The sequence below is a fragment of the Tachysurus vachellii genome, chromosome 24, assembly GCF_030014155.1.
Source record: "Tachysurus vachellii isolate PV-2020 chromosome 24, HZAU_Pvac_v1, whole genome shotgun sequence".
NCBI classification, from domain to species: Eukaryota; Metazoa; Chordata; class Actinopteri; order Siluriformes; family Bagridae; genus Tachysurus; species Tachysurus vachellii.
In genome coordinates, this window is record NC_083483.1 from 70,054 (window position 1) to 90,000 (window position 19,947).

The 19,947-nt window shown below is 39.4% G+C and overlaps 4 protein-coding genes across 6 annotated transcripts in view; all 4 read right to left on the reverse strand.

The window, feature by feature from the left end:
• Positions 1-2,980: 2,980 nt before the first annotated feature.
• Positions 2,981-10,864, reverse strand: rbm46 (RNA binding motif protein 46). Its single transcript, XM_060861089.1, has 6 exons — positions 10,850-10,864; positions 8,290-8,437; positions 7,010-7,347; positions 6,801-6,930; positions 3,888-4,712; positions 2,981-3,223 (listed from the first exon to the last, which is right to left on the reverse strand). Exons 1-6 carry the CDS (start codon positions 10,862-10,864, stop codon positions 3,030-3,032), a joined length of 1,650 nt encoding a protein of 549 aa, XP_060717072.1. The 3' UTR covers positions 2,981-3,029.
• On the reverse strand, positions 10,764-13,398 carry lratb.2 (lecithin retinol acyltransferase b, tandem duplicate 2). Its single transcript, XM_060860728.1, has 2 exons — positions 12,449-13,398; positions 10,764-11,330 (listed from the first exon to the last, which is right to left on the reverse strand). The coding sequence occupies exons 1-2, from the start codon at positions 12,953-12,955 to the stop codon at positions 11,184-11,186; spliced, it is 654 nt and encodes a 217-aa protein (XP_060716711.1). The 5' UTR covers positions 12,956-13,398; the 3' UTR covers positions 10,764-11,183.
• On the reverse strand, positions 11,212-16,185 carry LOC132839641 (lecithin retinol acyltransferase-like). 2 transcript variants are annotated; one of them, XR_009647745.1, is made up of 3 exons: positions 15,596-16,185; positions 14,104-14,344; positions 11,212-11,330 (listed from the first exon to the last, which is right to left on the reverse strand). XR_009647745.1 is itself a non-coding variant. In XM_060860727.1 (2 exons), exons 1-2 carry the CDS (start codon positions 16,127-16,129, stop codon positions 14,192-14,194), a joined length of 687 nt encoding a protein of 228 aa, XP_060716710.1. In that variant the 5' UTR covers positions 16,130-16,185; the 3' UTR covers positions 13,875-14,191. The 2 variants fall into 2 exon arrangements, 1 of the variants encoding a protein (XP_060716710.1); XM_060860727.1 differs by lacking the exon at positions 11,212-11,330 and having other exon boundaries at positions 13,875-14,344.
• Positions 16,186-18,647: 2,462 nt separating this feature from the next.
• LOC132839596 (uncharacterized) overlaps positions 18,648-19,947 on the reverse strand; it is an 18,472-nt gene continuing 17,172 nt past the window's right edge. For both annotated transcript variants that reach the window (XM_060860658.1, XM_060860657.1), the window contains exon 20: positions 18,648-19,540. In XM_060860658.1, the coding sequence (XP_060716641.1) occupies positions 19,466-19,540 (75 nt within the window). In that variant the 3' untranslated portion in view covers positions 18,648-19,465. The remainder of the gene's footprint in view (positions 19,541-19,947) is intronic.

Sequence of the window (19,947 nt, forward strand, 5' to 3'; positions counted from 1 at the left end):
ATGATCAAATCCAGTTAAGGGTTATAGTTAAGGTTTATGTACAAGATATCAGTTTTAAAGATCCGGTTATGGTTAGGTTAAAAGTTGTGGTTAAGGTCCATGTACAGAAGAATAGATCAACTTCTAAAGGTTATAATAAAATCAGGTTATGTTTAGATTGTTAAAGCTAATATACAAGATGCCCAACACCATAATTCTATTCTAAGGACTATAATTAAAGAAACTAAACAAAATACTCAAAGAATTAACAAATTAAGATTAGAAGGATCACAAAGAAAGAACTGATTGTTTGGATTTAGCCGAAATCCCCAGTTTTGCTTAAAGATTAGTTTAGACCCAGAATTTTAAACTTAAGAATATAATGCAGTCAGACTACAATGAAAGTCAAAATCGACAATCATAAATACTATAAGTACAAATATAAAATTAAGTTAATGGTTAAAATCAAGGTTTGAAATGAAAGTGACGTGACGTGACATACGGCTAAGTACGGTGACACATACTCAGAATTTGTTCTCTGCGTTTAACCCATCCAAAGTGCACACACACACACACACACACACACACCGTGAACACACACCCGGAGCAGTGGGCAGCCATTTATGCTGCGGCGCCCGGGGAGCAGTTGGGGGGGTTCGGTGCCTTGCTCAAGGGCACCTCAGTCGTGGTATTGCCGGCCCGAGACTCGAACCCACAACCTTAGGGTTAGGAGTCAGACTCTCTAACCATTAGGCCACGACTTCCCCCACACACACCCCTCACATACACTCTTCACCCCACACCCATCTAACACACACTCTTCACCACACACAGCCCTCACACACACTCTTCACCCCACACACATCTAACACACACTCTTCACCCCACACACCCCTCACACACACTCTTCACCCCACACACCCCTCACACACACTGTTCACCCCACACACCCCTCACACACACTCTTCACCCTCCTGCTGTCTGGAAAAAGGTACATTCGGCCCTCACAACCAGACTGTGTAACAGTTTCTTTCCACAAGCCATCAGACTCCTTAATAACTGAACTGAACTGATCACAACACACACACACACACATCAACTGTATGGACTGCACAGACCTACACTAAATACACACACTTCCAATAAACATCCATCAACCTGTTTACATGATGTTTTACACAGTTTCTTCTCACATTTTAGTCGTTTGTTGTTTTGCACAATACTTTATCACAATACTTTACATTATCTTAGGGACCTGCTGCTTTAACACTGTGTTTGTTCCAGTATTTCCGCACATGTAATATTGTCTGAAAACACAGTATTTACACTGAACACACAGTATTTACACTGAACACGCAGTATTTACACTGAACACGCAGTATTTACACTGAACACGCAGTATTTACACTGAACACACAGTATTTACACTGGTGCTGTTTCTGTTTATTGTCTTTTGTGTATTGCCTTTTATTTTTTGTCCTGCGCTGTCTTTTGTCCTGCGCTGTCTTTTGTCCTGCGCTGTCTTTTGTCCTGCGCTGTCTTTTGTCCTGCGCTGTCTTTTGTCCTGCGCTGTCTTGTCTGTCGTGTTTGTCTTGTCCTGCACTGTGTACACCAGGTTACACAGATACACTTTATGTGACTAGGACTAACTTACTAAGTCTTTAGCTCTGTCTTTGTGTTATGTAGCTCCCTGATCCTGTGTACTGTAACAGCTGTATATGGTTGTAATGACAATAAAAGCTTCTTCTTCTTGACTTGACTTGTCACATACTGAATATCCCACAGTTGCTCCTGGTATTTGCTTCTAGCTCCTTAAGTGAACAACAGCACTGTTACTGATTTAGGTTTTTAAATGATTTAACTTTACCACAACAGGGCAGTTTCGAAGAGAATTTCAGCAACACATTTTAGTATTTTTGTCTCTTTATTTGACTCAACAAGTTAACATGATCTGAAACAGCTAAAATGTTCCACATGAACAGTAGATATCTGCAGCAGTGTAATGAACATTCTGTGTTAAATCACAGTGAAAATCAGTGTGTAAAGGTTTTAATTCAACCAGGAGTATCATTCAAATGGAAATGACAGTGGGCCATTTTCTGAAAACCTTCTAATCTAAATAAACAGTAGATATAAATTCATATAAATGTTACAGAACTAAACTAAATATTGAGCAAATCATAAAAAAGCAATTAGATTTAATTCCAGATCATGAAATGAAATTATATTCATGACTCATTGTGAATTACTCAGAGGACCAATTCAGTCAAAAAAGTATTTAAATTAAATTTAGTGTCTGAAATAAATTGTCTTCTATTTAAATTTGCAATGATATTGCCTTAATCTTGGCTGGCTGGTGTAGATCTGAGTGATAAACACACAATGGTTTAACTCACTGACATGACTGTGTACTAAAAGATAAACTAAACTTAGTTACTCCACCAAATTAATAATTTGTATGCAAGGATAAAAATATAGCACACTGTTTTAGAAGGACTGGTTTTAGCTTAAATAAATGACATTGTAATTATTATCTTAATATCTTTTTCAATTAATATTAGGAGTGTTTATTAAATGTGTTATACACCATCGTTTCCCTAAAGACCCTATAAGTACATACTTATAACTAAACACTAACCTTTTAAAAAAGTAAACCTTTTACTGTGATATTTTACTGTGGAAATAAAATTATGCTACACTATCTAAATGTAAACAGAACTAAAGATTTATTGGGTACTTTGAGCATTTAAGATTTTTAATTCTGTCTAAATGATGAGGGAATAGAAAAGGGTTCATTTTAAGGTAGGACAGAAAAGCCACAGCTCATTAACCATCACTTAACAATCACTAAAACAAACTAATTGCTTTAGCTGAACCTTTCCTACAGAGTGAAAACCTGCTGTGGCTCAGATGTGTATAATAATACTGTACACAAAAAGAGAAGTTTAGAAACGCTGAAACAGAACAATCTGAATTCCACGGATTAAAAATTTTTACTTACTACAAAAACAAAACAACGCTAACAACAACAGGTCTACACACTGTGTGGCTCAGAATGGAGACTGATTGGGGATGTAGATCTGCGAGCCCCTGGAACTGGAGATGGACAGCGGAGGTGAGATGGGAGAGATGGGATACGCTGGATACGGTACCGCTCGGCACGCATACGATAACAACCCAGTGCCTGAGGACACTGCGGGAGGAGAGAAACTGCAAGGAGATCCTGGGCCATACAATGAGAGATCTATATAATGACACACACACACACACACACACACACACACACACACACACAGTGAAGATATTATCCTTTTACAATTTACTTGGCACTTCTAGAAACTGTTTCCTTTCCATAAGACTGATTTTTGAATGTTTACTGCAGATCTGCTGAAAGCTTCCGAAGGCAACATGACAGCTGCGTTCCAAATGACCCCCTACACACCTACACTGTGCACTTGTACTGCAGGATCTAGTGTATGACCTTTAGGAGGGTATCACGTCATATGGCACACCAATATAAACTGTTTCCCAGTCAGTGGCAGACACCCAGAATGTAGCACCACTAACTTCAGTAGACTATTTTTAATGTTGAAAAATAAATCTTTCAATAAAGACGAGAGTACAAACAAGAGATTGGAGGGAAGAAGGTGGGGCTTCCACAGAGTCAGTTAATATCTGAGACTAACACATCTGCAGTTTTCATTGGGGGAAAAACAAGACTTTTTTTAGTACTAGTGAACACTGATGCAGAGATTGTTGATTTTCCTTTAATTTGTCACCCATCTATAAAAGATCTTCATTAAAGCAGAAAGAAAAGCTTGCTGTGTTGATTACTGTCATGTGTACTGACTGTAATCATGTTTAGTTGTCATAATGAATAAGGTGTTGAACTACATGAACAAACTCACCAAGGTTCCAGAGAGCAGTGTGAGCTGCGAGCTCCTTGGCATCTTCGAGAATGGTGCAGACTTTATTGGGCATGTAGCTGCTCTGCATGCTGCTGATCACCACTTTATAGACTAGCAGTGTTTTTCCGTCATGGCCTGTGGTGGAGAAGGTTGCACCAGTAGTAGTGTAAAGGTGATACTCTGGCAGAGACCAGCCATTCTTATGGCAGTAATATTCCAGCAGAGCCACAGCAGAGCTCAACTGACTTGGCTTCAGGCTCTGCAGACTGACTGGTACCAGACTGGACCCGGGAAGAATGGGATACACGCACCGCTCTAACTCCACAGAACGTGAGTTACTCACACCAGTAGACAAACTGAGAGAAAGTGGGGAAAAACCATCATTTAGCCCTCCTGAGCCCGTGCTGATTCCTGAGTCATCTTTGCTCTTTGTGGGGAAGTTGGAGTCACTATAGAGCATTGGTGCTGTTTCATTATGTTCAAATCGGGTTCTGAATCTTCGACCTGTGTCTTTGCTCGCCGGCTTTGCAAGCGTGACTTCAATCACAGAGCCATCGATGAGTTCACCATTCATGGACCGTTGTGCAGCGAGCGCATCTTCACGGCAGTAGAAGTGAATAAAAGCGTAGTCTGTCAGTTTCTTAACACGTTCAACAGAACCGGGCTTCAGACGGCTGAACTCTAAGTGAAGCGTCTCCTCTGTAGTGTGCAGCATGAGATTACGTACGTAAAGAACCCGAACACGCTGCATCGTCTCCTCATCAACATCTCTTTCTGGCTCCGCCCAGTCCACCTGAATAGTGTGACACCACAGCTGGAATGTTCCTAGTGACATAACAAAAGAAACAAAACATATGGAATTTACTCTTTGTCTAGACACTAAATGTAGTGGAAAGTTTTTATAATAAGAACTAGTAATTGTTGGCACTTAACACTTCAATGAAGTTAAGAGTTTCACACATTAAACTATTTTGTGTTTTTAATCAATAATTTGAATAAAAGTAAAGAAATGTTTTCAGACATGAGCATGAGACAGGGTTAGATAAACTAAATTCTCTTGTTTCACAGTTAAAAACAGATGATGGAGTAAAAGCACAAACAAAAGTTATTTCTAAGCGATAAAACTGAAGAACAAGGAAAGTAAAGAAGAGCTTTTCGTTGAGGTCGAGCAGTTTAAAGAACCTGTGGTACGGCTGTAGAAAACTGCATGAAAGGCATTTAAGAATGTTTCTGAAAATGTTCTAGAGATCTACTAAACACCAAGTAACATGCAGCTGGTTGACAAAATGCCTCACTAAAGATTCACTGTCTGCGTTCAGGTTCTGTTCAAATTTTGGTGTGAAGCCATTGAAAGGTCTCGAGACACTGTGGTGATAAAGAAAGAGTAGCAATGCAGCTACCACAGTAAGGTTTTCTAAATCTCTACATAACTAAATACTACAAACAGTCTGAAACCAGAGGTGTGTAGTAACGAATTACATTTACTTCGTTTACTTGAGTACATTTTTTGGGTAACTTGTACTTTTTGAGTATAATTACAGATGCGTACTTTTACTCTTACTCAAGTAGATTTTTAGTGGAAAAACTTTACATTTACTTCACTACAATCGGCGGCGTTCCTCCGTTACTCAAATGGTAATAAATATGAGGTTTAATAAATAATAATTAGTTTATATGACAAGTCTCACGAGACGTCAGAGAGGCTGCTTCGTGAGAGACGCTGCACATCTCACGCTGAAGTTTAGTGCGCCTTAAGTAGGAAGATGATGGCTGAAGCAGAGGAAGACGTTTGTGCTTCATCAAAGGCAGATCACCAGTGGCCTCAAATTAATTCTATATTTTCACTCCAAGATGTAAAGAATAACAGCTTTATAATGCGATGCATTCTGTGTGCGTCAAAACAAACAGACATCACAGCTTACCAGAATTCCAGCTCCAACCTAAAAAAACACGTAGCAGTGAGTGTCAAAATGATGCCTATTTGATGGTCATTTGGTAACTATGGGCACTTTGACCTTAATGTAATACTACATCTCACACACTGTCTGAATGTTTTCCCTCATATACGCTCTCGTGCGATCCTGTGAACCCTACAAACAACACATTCATGAACAAACGTTCGTTTGAATTGAATAAAAGAAATTGAATTGCATGTAAGACGTTTTGCATTTATACACAAATCCTGACATCTCACTTAAGTTTTTTTTTCCACTAAAGTGTAGAACATACAAAGTAAAAACAGGATTATATTTAGTTTTATCCCTACCTAAAGAATACATGTACTTACTTATAAAATGGAACAAATGTATACTTCAACCTGTGTTTTATATTAGCAGAATAAAGAGACTTTTAAGGAGAGGTGTGTTAAAGCTCTCCAAGTAGTTTGAAAATCAGGGTTTTTGCTTCATATCAATCAGATGAGAAGTAACTAGTAACTAACTACTTGAGTAGTTTTTTTCATCAGATACTTTTTACTCTTACTCAAGTAACTATTAAGATTGTTCCTTTTACTCTTACTTGAGCAAAATATTTCCATAAGTACTTGTACTTTTACATGAGTACAGATTTTGGATACTCTACCCACCTTCTGTCTGAAACTATATTTGTGTTCAGTTTAGACAAAAGCTGTCATAACAAGCATATTCCTGTGGTATTACAGTAACTCCTTTTTAAACAAATGTGTTTAACCTCTATGATAAAGCTCCATGAATTACAGTCTAATTCCACACAATTTCACACTAATCCCCAACACGCAGCACACTCAGAGCTCCCAAAACATTAAATCACTCCATGTACAAATTCTACAATAAACAAAACACAGACTTTATAATAATTATAATAATTATATACCATGATGAGTAATTACTCAGGAGGTTAATACATCTTTGTGTCCTTTCTGTTGTTTATAAATACCTGGTATGAGCTTTCTGCGAGCCATAGCAGCAGCCTTGTGTGACTCGTACTCCACAAATGCAAAACCACGGTTCTTAGTTTTGTCCATGGCACTGGGGTACACAATAACATCCACCACTCCATCTGTTACCTGAAGACAAACAAAATGAACACAAATTAAACTCGAAGTTTAATTAGGACTAAGGTAATGACGCGCTAAAAAGACTGACCTTCATCATCTCTTCTTGGATCTCCTCCTTCTTCTTGTCTTTAGGGATAGAGCCAATAAAGAGGCGACAGTTGTCCAGACTCACGCAAACTCCAATAAACTTTCCTGGACGGATTTCATAATTGTCGAGGAGGGCAATGGCGCGTTGTGCTGCTTCTCGTGTGGTATACATAACAAAAGCATAGCCACGGTTCTCTCCACTGAACTCCATCATCAAGCGGAACTCATAGATGTGGCCTGCACGCTCGAAAATGGGCACCAGCATGTCCTCGTACATATCTCTTGGAATTTTTCCCACAAATACCTCACAGCCTCGGGGAGGAGGAGGTCCTTCCCACCCTAGACCACAAACACAAGATCAGCAAATTACTGTACAACATCTATCATCGCACATCACATCTGTCCATTATCTTTCAATACAAATCAGTTTCAAATAAGTAAATAAAGAAATATACAAATATATAAGCCTTAAAAAAACAAGTGAACCTACTTTGTGTTACAAAGAACCACAAACCAATAACCAGTAACACCAGCTCTTATTAAGACTGTTGAAATAAAAAATGAAAACTAATTTACATTAATTTATAGTGTTTAACCTATAATCAGGTTCCTTAAACCAGCAGTTTTCACCCCTCCTGTGTCGAGTGATTGTGATTCCTAAACAATTCTACACCCTTAATAATAGCCCTAATGCTGCTGTTGGGGTCACCACATGAGGATCATTTGATCCGGGTCTTTTTTTTCTCAGGTTTTATCCCGGATGCCCTTCCTGACACAATCCTCCCAATTTATCGGGGTTTGGAAGCGTCACTGAGAGATAAACCCTCAGTGGGTCAGTTCCCTGAACAGGAAGTGGACCTGGGTCTAATCCGGACCTTAGTGACACCACTGAAACACTTTATTAAGCTTTAAACTGCTTCTGCTCTTAACTAAATTACTGCTGTCAGTCCTCACATTTTCCTCAGCTTATAACCACGCTGTGATAAACATTGACACTATACAATATTTTTCTGAACGTCTTCTAAAACACAAAATGTTTTGTGTCTAAATCTATACACAAAAAGGCCTGTATATGGATTAACACTATCTATCACACCACAGTCTGTGTGTGTTTAAATGATCTGAATGATCATTAGTCATCTTTTTACACTTGGTTCTCATACTGTGAAAACTGATAACACTCTCTGTACAAAATCTTCGAAATCAAACAATATTTTCTTTTTTTTTAACATTTTATAAAGTTTTCTGTCCTCTTAAAGGTGATGTGATGTAATCCCTTACCTGGTGGTGGTCCCCCAAATTTCCTCTGTCCGTTTTCCTGGACCATACTGTAGCCGGTCCTCTCCATCAGCTCCAGCAGAGCACTTTCACTGGGGCTGAATGACTGAGCACCAGCACACGACTCAACACCACATTTACTCATCTCCACCTTACACAACACCACAACAGTCTCACTTCAGCTACTCACATCAACAATAATGAAGCTGTGTTATGATAAAAAAAAATAGGATTAAACCCCAGAAAAATAGTTATATTATTCTGTAGAACTCAACCATAATCAGTCATATTTTAATCGTTCATAATTAATAATTAATAATCATAATCACAGTGGAATGTTTTTATGAGTATTCTTCACTAGTCTAACGTTTTAACACGTTTCTTTACATCATCTGTGAATAAACTCGAGTTTATCACTATTTATAACTAAAGACAATAAAGGTAGAAACAACATATATTATCTTAATCCTCTGTATTAATACCAATATAATATTATTATTAATACTAAACATTATATAAGGCAGTTTATTTAAGTCTTGTCCTCTGTATAAACTCCACAGTTACCTGACAGCTGCTGGGACTCGACTGAAGTAACAAAGCTAACTTGCTAAATGCTAACAAGCTGTTAGCCTCAGAGCGGCTAGGCACTTAGCACGATGTTAAAGTTAATTAAACTCTTAATTATACAAACAGCGATAAAAAAAACAACAACAGACTTATAACAAAAATCTGTATATTAAAGATGAACCAAATCACAGACAGATAACAGACAATAAACTAATAGTTCGGTTTGTAAATGACAAAAATTAGCCAACTGTTAAAAACTCTTATTATCTGGGTTAGAGTTATTCATCTAAAATTAGTCACGGAATTAAACAAAGCGTTCAATAATAGATATAAATACAAATAAACATAACATTAAAACGCTGTAGAGAATAAAGTTAATCAAAACCGCCGTTTGTTAAAACAATTCACGACGCGCACGAGACCGAGAGTGAAAATCACACACTAGCGCACTACGTAGTATAGATAAATAGTGCACAACCGCCCTGGGTGCGTACTATATTACTGTACTACTGTATTACTGTACTACTGTACTATATTACTGTATTACACTACTGTATTACTGTATTACACTACTGTACTACTGTATTACACTACTGTACTACACTACTATACTACTGTGCTACATTACTGTATTACACTACTGTACTACACTACTATACTACTGTACTACACTACTGTATTACTGTATTACACTACTGTACTACACTACTGTATTACTGTATTACACTACTGTACTACACTACTATAGTACTGTACTATATTACTGTACTACTGTATTACTGTACTACTGTACTATACTACTGTATTACACTACTGTACTACACTACTGTATTACTGTATTACACTACTGTACTACTATACTACTCTACTACTGTATTACTCTACTGTATTACACTACTGCACTACACTACTATACTACTGTACTATACCACTATACTACTATACTACTGTATTACTCTACTATACTACTGTACTACACAACTATACTACTGTACTATACTGCTGTATTATACTATTGTACTACACTACTATACTACACTACTGTATTACTGTATCACACTACTGTACTACACTACTATACTACTGTACTACACTACTGTATTACACTACTGTACTACACTACTATACTACACTACTATACTACTGTATTACTGTATTACACTACTGTACTACACCATTATACTACTGTACTACACTACTATAGTACTGTACTATATTACTGTATTACTGTACTATATTACTGTACTACTATACTACTCTACTACTGTATTACTCTACTATACTACTGTACTACACTACTATACTATACTGCTGTATTACACTACTGTACTACACTACTATACTACTGTACTACACTGCTGTATTACACTACTGTACTACACTACTATACTACTGTACTATACTGCTGTATTACACTACTGTACTACACTACTATACTACTGTACTACACTACTATACTACTGAACTACACTACTGTACTACACTACTGTACTATACTATTACACTACTGTACTATACTACTGCATTACCATACTACACTACTGCACTACACTACTACACTACTGTACTATACTACTGTATTAATAAACTACTGTATTAATATACTCCTATTCTATTGTACTACTGCACTACTGTACTATTCTATAATACTTTATGTGGGACTCACAGAGTTTAGTGATATCTAAATATAGAAAGAGGAATATTAAAGCTCTTTATCCACATAAACATACTCAAAACCAAGAGGTCATGCCTCTAAAATATATTTTAATCTGCCATTTACCTGAAAGCATTTACTTTGTGTTGGAATTAAAAATTGTATAGTAATTTATTTCCAATTTTTTGTTTAAAAATCATAAATACAGTGGGATTCAAAAATCCATTTTTTATGTGAAGAAATAAATGTATTCACACATTGATCAACTAATTTATTTCCACATGTATGATCGTTTTCTCAATATACTGTGATATATAGAGTATATTGTAGAGTGTAATATACAGTGTGCTGAAACATATACAACAGAAAAATCATCACAATGTAAAATATTATTTAACTCGTCAGAACATTGGATTCATCCACTGATGTTATCCAGGTCAACGTGGAGGTGGATCCAGAGCCTTAACCAGTCCGCACACTCACATGGAAGGTGGGAGGAGACCAGAGAACCCAGAGGAAACCCACAGAGACGCCGGAAGAACTTGAGCTCAGGTTAAGATCAGGAACTGTGAGGAAGCAACTCAAAGTGTTGAAATTTCTGTCAACATGATGTAGATTTTATACCCCACGCTACATTTCTATTGAATCTCAGTAGTGAGATGAACACAGTATTAACTCATGATGCCATCCATATGGTGAAGGGAATGAACAGCGTGGGTAAAACTCCACACATGGAGACGCTGCCCAGAAACCACACACACAACACAAGGCTCAGGCACGAGCTGGTCCCACTGAACAGAATCTTCCTGACACTTTTACAGAACTGCAGAAAAAGAAGAGAATGTGTTTTCAGTGACTATTTATTTGTATTTCACATTCAGTGAAAACAGTAGTGTGTGTATGTGTGTATGTGTGTATGTGTGTGTGTGTCTACTGTAATGGATCAGTCTGGATCAGGAAAGCTTATATTATTTACAACTGACAGAGCCTGCCTCATGACCTTGTACAGGGGCGTAGCCATCATTTAAAAAGTGGGGGGGACGAAATGTCTAGTGTAAATGTCCCTTGTGTAAATGACAGGTTTTATTTTTAATCATGACTTTTTTTTAATCATGCTTTATATGCATTATGATTATATATGATTATAAAACAGAAAGAAAGAAAGAAATAGAACAGCTTGCCACTGGGACAGTACCTTTAAAAGGACATCTTTTACCTATCAGCATACTGTAACGTTTCCCCTTTGATCTACCCTCATTCACCGGACTACATTACCCATCATCCTTTGCACCCCGTCATCCACCATGTTTGTTTCCCTTGTCTGTTCACCCGGACTCTATTTATACTCATCACCACCACCGTGACAAGTGAGTGACTGATTGTCGTGAACGTCATGTATAGACGATCTTAAACACTAGGTGGAGATAAAAACCATTCTCTGGTGATCGAAAGATCAGAAACCACCAGAAAGCACCAGCATTATTTAACTGCTGTGATGGAAATCACATCACACACATTTATTCAATTATTATTAATCTGTTTGATCACATGATGTTTGAATAAATAAATAAAACAATAAAATCAGTCAGTTATAAGTACAGTTGAGCCTAATGTGCTGCTCCCGAGATAAAAAGCTGAGAAATGCTGATGTAGTGTGTACATACACACACACACACACGCAAACACACACACGCACACGAAGACACACATGCAAACACACACACGCGCACACACACGAACACACACATGCAAACACACACACGCACACACACACACACACATGCAAACAAATTTCTCTGTTTCTCCCATACATGTGTTCATTTTTTTTTTTTTTTTTTAAACAATACTGTTGTTTGTTAATCAATAATGTTTTCAACACAATTAAAATAAATAAATGTTTAAAACAGATTCATGGTCTCGTGTCATTAGGTGATGATGTACCTGATACGTCTGAAAGCTCATGCTGGTTCCGTATCTGCAGAACATGACATAATGTTCACAGTTGAACCACAGCAGACTGTAGTCCATGATTCCCATCAGCTTCTCCGCTCGCATGGCCACTTCTTCACCCTGAAGGGGCGGCCGACTGCACACCGTGTCCATGCTGTTCACCAGAATCTCAGCTCCGTATGCAAAGTCCTCCACAGAGTCCACACGAACGCTGGCCTTTTTTGCAATCACGCCCAGAATCAGACGGCTGTTGGACACTGTCTTGGAGATTGCACTGTTATCAGCTGAGATAACAGGCAGGATGTCAGGAATAAAGTGAGCCACACGGTTGCTGCCCAGATAGATACCAAAATGTGTGAAAAGCGTTCGGGGAACCTCCAGGAGATCCCCCCGCTTATACACAGTGATATCATACGTGTCTGCTTTCAATTTCTTTTTGTTCATTTTCTCTGTAATCAATGCTCTGAAAAAGCTGCTGAGGAACTGCAAGAGAAACATTGTCAGAGAGGAGTTGTGTTCCTTAAAGGATCAGGAGGTTTTTATCCTCCATGCAGGAGCTGAGGAGGGGCTTGAGGATTACAGACCTGGACCTATTCTCATCCAGACTTATTAAAAGAATGTCACATGTTTAGTGCAACACAATACACAATGGTCTACTTCAGCTTTACTAGACTGCTTACTAAAGGGGACAAAAAACAAGGTGAAATGCAAACTCTGAAATAAGATTCTATTTTTGGTTGAGGTCAGGCAGCATTGTGCAACTGTGAACTTTTAATTCTCTCAGATCTGTGTCTACATCTAAAAATGTCCACTTATACAACTTTACACAATCAGAGCTCTCTGTATTACAGAACTCTTTCTAATCTCTGGCTTTAATCAGTATGTACAGTATAAATTAAATCTGAATAAATATCAGGTAGGGTGTGTGATGTTGTGGTATAGCTGTGTGTCTGTGGCTCACCCCCACCCACATAAACATACACACCCACTTATGCATACACACACATACCCACGCACCACCCCATGCACGCACACCCACACAAACACACACATGCCCCCCTTTGCACCCATGCACCCCTGCACACACACCCAAACTACCACACACAAGAACACACAACCCCTATACACACAAACCCACACAAACACGCCCAAACACCTACAAATACATGCGCACACAAACACACACACTGATATTTGACATTACGTACCAACACAAGTAAAGGAATGACTGCACACAAGAGTGTTCATGAGAGTGGAGCTGATGTGTTTTATTCTCTAATTTGTTTGTCATCGTCTTCTTACTGAATTCATTTTAATACTCTGCTTGTAATCTTACTGAAAACTTTATCATTTTTTCTGCAGCTGTAATGTGTGAATTTCCCTCTTGGATTAATAAAATGATCGATCTGACTAATGATACGAGACCATGAATCTATTTTAAAAATTTATTAATGTTAACTGAGTCGAGTACAAAAACATGCATGATTAACATAAAACTGTTAAACTTCAATAAACATATGAACATAATAGAGCAGCACTGAGTGACTGTCAGTACAGTAGAGTTTAGTGATATATCACTACAACACACAAACACACTCACACACACACCCACGTGCCTGCACACCAACGCAGGCACACACACAAACCTGTGTTGTACTGAACACAGATGTAATGAAGCATGATGAACACGCTGCTGCTGCTGCTGATGATGATGATGATGATGATGAAAGTCTCTTATCCAGCCATCCAGAGGATGAAGGACATGAGGAGGAGTGGAAGTGCTGTGCATGCGGATAATTCCAGGAACAATATGGAAAACATCCCAATGACCGTAGTGGCCAGGACACTCCTCTGATCACGGATAAAAGATTTCAGGCACTCACAAAACTGGAGAGAAGGAGAAAGATGTTCATGTATTAGACTGAGGTCAGAGTCATTTGTCACATGTGTCTAGACACAGAAACTGTTCTTATTTTACATTCCAGAAAAATCTGATTTTCCACAAATGTGTTCCCTGTGATGAGAAAACAGCAGCTGCTATTAATGAATTGTTATTTAAGTGCATTTTTGGAATTTCTTCATGTTTTTTATGTATTTTCTGTCCTGACTGGTTTCTTGCCTCTTGTTCAGAAAATCCTGGAGGAAATGGAAAAGAATCCTGATTTTGGCTGAGAAACAGGTTTTAAGTTGTAAAGTCAGCAGGTTTGTCTTCTGACACTTTGAGAATACTTTTTGAAAAATTGAGACAAAAAATGTTAGCTTTGAGTTTACAGAGGAAGTGTTTGAGAAGGCAGGTGTGTTGTTGTACCGGTGATGATCACTTAGAGATTCCAGGTAAATACACACTAAAGGTACTGAGGATGTTCCTTTGATGATTCCACCCCAGTGACAAGCATTCATTTAGGAACTACTGGCCTCTATGAACCCTTAGGACCTGGCCTTGTTGAAATGTTTCTTAAAATGTAACCATACGAATCTTGTAAGAAAAGATCATGAAGTAAATTAAAAGGATCTGACCCTAAGGTTCCAGTCCAGGGACAAGGTTGGAGTTTAACACCCTTCTAATTTTACTAAAGGTGCTGAAAAACAGCTTCGGTAGCATTTTGGAGGTCCTGGTACTTTTCCCGTCCCTCTGTCAATGGATTTCCAACTAACTGACAGACTACAAACAGCATGGATGGGCAAACATGTCTCACCCTCAGGACTGGAGCCCCCCAGGCTTGTGTTCTGAGCCCCCGCTGTACTCACTGTACACATATGTGGCCACTTCCAGCTCCATCTCCATAGTCAGGTTTGCTCTTGTGGTCTATATAGAGGAGGTTAAAAACCTGGAGAACAATCTCGTCCTGAACGTCAGGAACACAAAGATGATGGTGGACTTCAGCACAAAGCCCAGTGGACATTTGTTTACATCACACAGGTCCTGTCATGGTCTCGTCACATCAACACTGTGGTTAAGAAGGAACTCGTCCAGTCTCTTCTTTTATTTCCTTATTATTCTATTTTTGTATCTTATTTTATATTTAAATTCTATTTTAATATTTCCACTCTTTAGACTTCTGTTATATTCGGACATTTGTAACTACGTGTCGTATTGTGTATGATTGTAAAGGTGACAATTAGAATGGAGTCCGGTACCTTGTCGGTCTGCAGGCTGATCCCGGTACCGTATCTGCAGAAGGTGACGAAGTGCTCACAGTTGTTCCACAGGAGGCTGTAGCGAACAGCGCCGATTAACGTTTCCGCCGTGCGCGCGACCTCCTCGTTCGGCGCGGGCTGCACCCCGAGCACACCGTCCATGGCGTTGATGAGCAGCACGCGCGCCCCGTACACGAAGTCCTCGAGCGTGTCCACGCGCACGGCGGCTCTGCGGAACAACACTCCCAGCAGCAGCCGCTTGTTGCTCACTACGGCTCGGACACGGAGCTCATCGCGCGTCAGGAGCGGGAGGATGTCGGGGATGAGGTGTGCGACCTTCCCGTCGCCCAAGTAGATGCCGAAGTGCACGAACAGCGTGCGGGGAACCTCGAGCAGATCTCCGCGCTGGAGCTGCGCTGGGACTTCCGCTGCCGCGCGCCTCGGCTGCTCGGTTCTCGATGCCACGACGCTGAAAAAGTCCCAGTGCGCAAACAGGAAAGTTTTTTGCAACAGCAGCAGCAAGGAGTCAAACATCGTGCCCGAGTCCCCGCGCCTCTCCTCCGCCTTCTGGCTCTCCGAAGAGGAAGTGTGTGTGCGTCTCTTCACCGTGACGTCACAATCTAAAGAATGTTAGTTCAGCTAGAAAAGTTTTACACTTTAAACAAAGATAGAAACACAGACCGAGAGATGAAAAGGTCCGAATTAGTTCTGATTTAATGAACATTTGGAATTTAAAATGAAAGTTTTAGCAAGAAGGGGGAGGGGGGGGATCATGGGGGAGAGGGACAGACAGATAGACAGAGGGGGAGAGAGGTGGGGGGAGAGACAGACATATAGAGAGAGACAGACAGAGAGACAGACACACAGAGAGAGACAGACAGACAGACAGACAGAGAGAGTCAGACAGAGAGACAGACAGACAGACAGACACACAGAGAGAGACAGACAGAGAGACAGACAGACACACAGAGAGAGACAGACAGACAGACAGACAGAGAGAGTCAGACAGAGAGACAGACAGAGAGACAGACAGACAGACAGACACACAGAGAGAGACAGACAGAGAGACAGACAGAGAGACAGACACACAGAGAGAGACAGACAGACAGAGAGAGTCAGACAGACAGACAGACAGAGAGAGTCAGACAGAGAGACAGACAGACAGACACACAGAGAGAGACAGACAGAGAGACAGACAGACACACAGAGAGACACAGACAGAGAGACAGACCAGCTGCTATAAGACACTATAATCACTGTGAATATTTAAGCCTCATGATTAATTCTCCTGCTGCGTCACTGCACAAGACAGAAATATCAGTTTAAACGTTTATTACACAGTGAAACATTTCTCACACAACACAATGAAGCATCTAAAAAATATTTGTGTTTTATCATGTATTCGTCTATAAAAACCTCTCGATACACCAAAGTGTGAAGCTCAAACTTCACTTCAGACTACAAACTAAACCATTTCCTGTTAGAACAAAAGTCCAAATCACTGTACAAGAAGTCATTAATCACAGGGACAGAAGAAAAAGTGGTGTAATAAAGTGGAGTTACTGTATCATTATTTTATTCATCTTATAGCTGCACTAATTATTCTTTTTTATTTAGTACTAAATGTTTTTACCCGTTTGTGGTTTAATGTAATGTAAAATCAGTGAAGAGCTTCAGTTCGTCTTAACGTGTATATTTACAGCTTTAACCTCATCTCATCTGTCAATTTGGGATTATAATGTAAGTATCGACAAAACCATTCAAAATAATTCTCTTTAATTTGACACCTTATGATCTTATACATTCTCAAATATTGTGTGTGTGTGTGTGTGTGTGTGTGTTAAAACTGAGACTCAGTTGTTTAACTAGCCCCTGTAGTATAAAGTAAGGTTCCATATGGCTTTAATCACCCAGCATCCCCCTCTGCTAAAGTCAGCCAGCTCTCTGAAAAGAAAAAACGAAATAAAACAAGGCGGCTGTTGGGAAACTGAATAGTAAACAGAAGATAAATGTGAGTTTGTTGGTGACTAAGCTGGTTAAAGTGGTGATGTGCAGCTCCTCCCCCACCGTCACTGTGTGTTAGTCGTAACAAAGAAGCCCCAGTGAGGGTTAGAGTCCATTCTTTACAGGGATTTAGTGTAGGACCCTCAGGGTGGAGCACACAGAGCTCTGAAAGACGGCTGGTGATAAATTACAGGACATTCGTCTCAGTTTCTTCTCATCTGTCAGTGAGCCAGTGTCTGTGTAGATCAGCTCAACAAGGTGCTGTGATAAATGTGTGAATTCTGAAAGATGAATCTGAATTCTATTGGAGTGTGTGAACATGTGAGACATTAAAATGAGGCCAAGAAACCACCCACCCACACACACACACCCACCCACACACACACACACAGTCTGTCTGCAGGCCTCTGATAAACGACTTATTCATGTGTGTGCCAGTTAAACGTTTAGTACAGACTCTCTCTCTCTCTCTCTCTCTCTGTTCTCTCTCTCGCTCTGGTTCCTTTCTTCCTGTGTGAACAGCTAGAAGTTAAGGGGCTGAAACTTCAAAAAGGTTTATGGCTTTAGCATCACCTCTGGTGCAGGAGCAGAACTCCTTGTCTGCTTAAGAAAGTCGTCTGCTTCAGCATCGTCAGAAATCTGATTCATCGTCTGATTACACCTCACAGCGAGCTATCACATGTCTGAGCACAGCATTGACTATATCTCTTCTCATTGGTTCAAGCTTTCAAAGAAAAACAAACCCCCAGCAGTGTGTGTGCATGTGTGTGTGGTGTGTGTGTGTGTGTCTGTGTGTGTGTCTGTGTGTGTGTGCTCCACATCCTACTGGGGGAAAGCACTAATCACTTCCAGACACACTGGACTTAAAATCCAGATAGAAAAAAAGAATGTTGTGGTTTTCGGACAGACAGACAGACAGGCAGACAGACAGGCGGACAGACAGACAGGCTGACAGACAGACAGGCAGTCAGACAGGCTGACAGACAGGCTGACAGACAGGCTGACAGACAGACAGGCAGGCAGACAGACAGGTAGACAGACAGGTGTGTTTCTGTGAACACCAGGTGGGTTTGTTGTTTATTTATTTAAAGAAAGACAGATAGAGATTCAGGTGAAATCTAAACCGTACACACTCCTGAAGCTATAACACAGATAAAGTTTTTCTTTTATTTTAAACAGACTTTAGTTCTAAAATAACGTCACTTACCAAACAATATTACTTTAAATGAAAAGCATCTGAGGATTTTTTTTTCATTAGCATGTCTTTCATTTTTCACCTTTCCTAAATTACCCACAATTCCATTCTGATAGAGGTGCAGTGGGATGTAGCCTTCACTTTATCTCTACATAAAGAGCTGAAATGCAGAGGAGCTTTAGTCTGTCCAACTCTCTCGCCTGTAGGCATCAGCTTCACCCTCACACCTCCATCACTCTCTTCATCTCCTGCATCACTCACCAGGTACACAGATTAACATATTGACCTCCAAGAAGAAAGTTAGACACTAATTAGCTAAGTCAAGTCTTGACTGTATAACTGCACTGCATTCTGGGAGTTTGAGTCCAGAGTTTGATTTTGAGCAGTGAAACATTTTGATTAAACTCCAGTGTAACTGCACTAACAATAACAAAAATAACAGTTCTATATGAAGATGTTTAACTTTAACCTCCTAATTCAGTGAGAAATCTGTAAGTATTTAAGAGTGATGGAAGTTAATGTTTAAGCTCCACATACACATTATAATACGTTACAATACGAGTAAGAGATTTATTTGCCCGTGCTTTGCGTCTTGTTCACGTGGTGAATCACATTAAACACAAATTAGTTGTGTGAATGTTTGCGTATATTTCGTTAGATCATCATGTTCCTTAGTCTACCAGTGAGGTGAGGTCAGGAAGTCCACTCAGTCTGTAGTCCAGCAACATCTGTCCATAAGCTTTTCCCTAAAAGAGACAAAACATATCACACAGATTTCTACAACAAAATGCTTAGTTTCAGAGAGAGAAGAAAGGACCATAAGAAAGAACAGAAACACTAGAACACAACTACGATGAGCTAAAGGTCACCAAGGTTCAGACCTCAGAGGAGTTAGAATCTTTGGGTTTATCTACATTTGTAATCAGGGTTTTATGATAAACACCAAAGCACCAGCAAGCTGCTGCTCGTCAGATTTAGTTACCATGTAGGCACTAAAATGAATTTAGTATTTAATATTTATTAATTTATAATGTATGGCTGTGTAAACCTGTGTGTTGAGTCTGAATGAGAGCAACATTTTATTCTCTTTGGTTCATTTGTTATTCGCACTATTTGAGAGACGTTTAGAGATGAAAACATCCCCAGAAACTTC